Below are 2,750 nucleotides of genomic sequence, written 5' to 3'. Positions count from 1 at the left end.
TCTGGAATTCAACCCCCCAACAAGCTGATCTGTGTTTGTGCAAAAAACATTTCATTTTCATGGTAAAAAAATATGTTGCAGTGTTGGCTCCAAACATAACCCTGGAAAGGGAAATGATCCAGGGGCTCACACTGGAAATTATTGTTATTATTTTGGGGGGAGGAGAGCTGGAGAGCTGAGCCCGTGGCGAGGGGCAAACACTGCTCTGTGCCATCTCCTCCTTCATCAAACTTTATAAATAAAGCTGTCATCTGAGTTGGCCGGATGGCATCGCTCTGCCGTTTGCCACGTCTGGGTGACAGCTGCTGCCAGATACAAAAGGCTGGTGTCCTGCCAAGCTCTCCACCTCACAAGCTCCAACCACGTTGTCCTCTTCCCAGCCGAACCGCTTTCTACGTGACGATGATCCAGGTTGGATGAGGCTTTGAGCAACCTGGTCTAGTGGAAGGTGTCCCTGCTGATGGCAGGGGGGTTGGAACTGGATGAGCTTTAAGGTCCCTTCCAACCCAAACCACTCTATGATTCTACGATGGGAATTATTAGAAAGCCTGTGGTATCTTCTCAAGAGGATCAGTGGGATTCAACCCCCATCCCCTCCATCCCACCCCACACTGAAGGTCGAAGAAAGAGAGAGAGAGAGAGAGAGAGAGAGGTTGAGGAGCAGCACCTGTAGTAGTTTGGTTTGAAAGGTCCGTTCTTATTCAGTCCCAGGTATTTTGCTTGTTCATCCGTTAGTTCTGTCAGGTGGGCGTCGAAGGTTGGGAGGTGAAGGCTTGCCACGTACTCGTCTGAAATGATTTCAAGCCTCGTTAGTAAGGGAAGGAGAAGACAACAAGTCCCCTCCTCATTGTACACCAGGTCCCTAAAGCCCCAGCTGGGAAAGGCATCACTCCTCACGCCTTGGCTGCTAAATTGTAGGATTTATTTTCACCCTAAGTGGGGGAAAAAAACCAAGGGTCTCATCTATTTTGAGTTAGAGGGGAAAATTTTTCTCTGAAATAACCTTCTAGCAGGGCTCCTGGGTCAGCTGCTGTGTTACCCCATACCCTTGGGCAAGCCTGGATGCTCTACTGATGCAGGAGCCACTGGACGTTTCTGGGAGGTGACACCTCACACCCAAGCTAAGGACAAGTGACATTTGGTCTCAAAAAATACAATTAACACCCAAAAAGTCCAGTTTTGCAGCAAAAGCATGGTCAGTATAGCTCGTGTCCTCAGGAAGGGGTTCTGCTGGCAGAGCTGTTGGTCAAGGGCTACGTGTCTTCACAGCCAACGAAGGCAGATCTGCTGGCAGAAGCCCTACCTGAAAATCTCCTGCACCAGCACGGATGGACTCCTGCAGTCGGCCGAGTGCGTCAGCTGGTTCTCCCCAGGAGAAACAACGCTTCCAATTTAGCAAAGAGCCCAGACCCAGTGGGAAGAACTCACCAGAAGACCTTGAACTTGGCAGGGAGGCAAAGAAGAGAGCCCAGGAGGCTGCCGTGCCCCGCTGTCCTCAGCCCAGCCTAACAAAACCTCCCATCTGTTCAACTCTCAAAACCAAAAAGGAGAAGGCAACGAGTTCCATCTTTACCCATTTTTTTAGGCAGCAAGTACACATCTTGCTTGTAGCGGCCTTCGGGAGCGTTGTACAGCTCTATCAAAGCCAAAGCCTGGATGGAGAAGACACTTAGGTAAGTAACTGCTGCCTGCTATGGAGGGAGATGTTGCTTTTGGCTCAGCCCAAACCCTACTCACCTGCGTGGTGGCAGTGATGGACAAGACAAAGGTGGGGACAGTGGAGCAGCTCAGGTTCAACAGGCGACCCTGGAAAGGAAAAATTGGTTGTTATCTCAAGATGGCACCAAAATCAGCTTACAACCCTACAGAAGGTACAAGAACCACCGATGAAACGTGTCCCTTCTGGGATGAAACACTGGTGATGACATGCACTTGAACCCCAAGATACTGGTTGCTCTTATCACTCGGTAAAACTATTTAGAAGTGAAAAAAAACCTGATCAAAAACCCTGTGGGAGATAAAGAGAAACACAGGAGCTTTTCTGCGTTCCAGGAACTCATGGGCCAGATCAGGGTTACACCAAACCTTTCAACCAGAGGGACTATTGAGCTGCTGAGGCCCTAGGAAGTGATTTCTGGATGCATTTGGGCTCCACCACTCACCCAGCCCTTGTTTTTCTTCCTCCACAAGCAGAGAACAAGTTGCAATTCCTGCTCCTTTGCTTGCAACTCACCTCTGCCAGAAGGACTATCCTCTTCCCATCTGGCCAGATGACGTGGTCCACCTGGGACCTCACCCTCTCCCAGGTCAGCTCAGGTGTACGCAGGCTTGCCTGAAACACGGTGTGAAAAAAGTTAAAGCACTGGCAGAAGACCAAAAACCAGAAGCTACATAATAGGAAGGAAAAGAGGAAGTGACTCGCTGCCATTGTCCTGGGCTTATGGTTTCCTTTGGGTCCCGTCACACGAACCTTGATGAATCATAACCTGGAACTATTTTTATGATGACAATACATCAAAGCTCCAGCAACAACGATTGTTCAAGCTCTTCTAGCTGAAAAGGATTCATGGTCACCAACTGTGTGGCTGCAGTCACTTCTTCCCAGCAAGGTGGGCTCAGGAGCACAGAAAATGGCTTTAAACCCTTGGGTTTGGCCCAGAAATTCTCCACTGACCTTCAGACAAATCCCTCTTGTTTTTTTATTTCTCTCTAAGCACAGACCACAGAATCCCAGAACTGCCTGGATTGGA

General features: G+C 49.3%; 1 protein-coding gene across 1 annotated transcript; it reads right to left on the bottom strand.

Annotated features, from left to right (window-relative positions):
• Positions 1-667: 667 nt before the first annotated feature.
• On the bottom strand, positions 668-2,332 carry LOC104525871 (putative adenosylhomocysteinase 3; the record flags this gene model as incomplete). Its single annotated transcript, XM_010169145.1, has 4 exons — positions 668-788; positions 1,574-1,652; positions 1,738-1,806; positions 2,234-2,332. Coding segments are annotated over 4 exons (368 nt in total), but the record flags the coding sequence as incomplete, so codon positions are not given.
• Positions 2,333-2,750: the final 418 nt, after the last annotated feature.

The sequence above is a fragment of the Antrostomus carolinensis genome, unplaced genomic scaffold, assembly GCF_000700745.2.
Source record: "Antrostomus carolinensis isolate BGI_N321 unplaced genomic scaffold, ASM70074v2 Scaffold36545, whole genome shotgun sequence".
Taxonomy (NCBI): domain Eukaryota; kingdom Metazoa; phylum Chordata; class Aves; order Caprimulgiformes; family Caprimulgidae; genus Antrostomus; species Antrostomus carolinensis.
The sequence above is the reverse complement of the archived record's forward strand: the minus strand, read 5'-3'. Positions and strand labels throughout refer to the sequence as shown.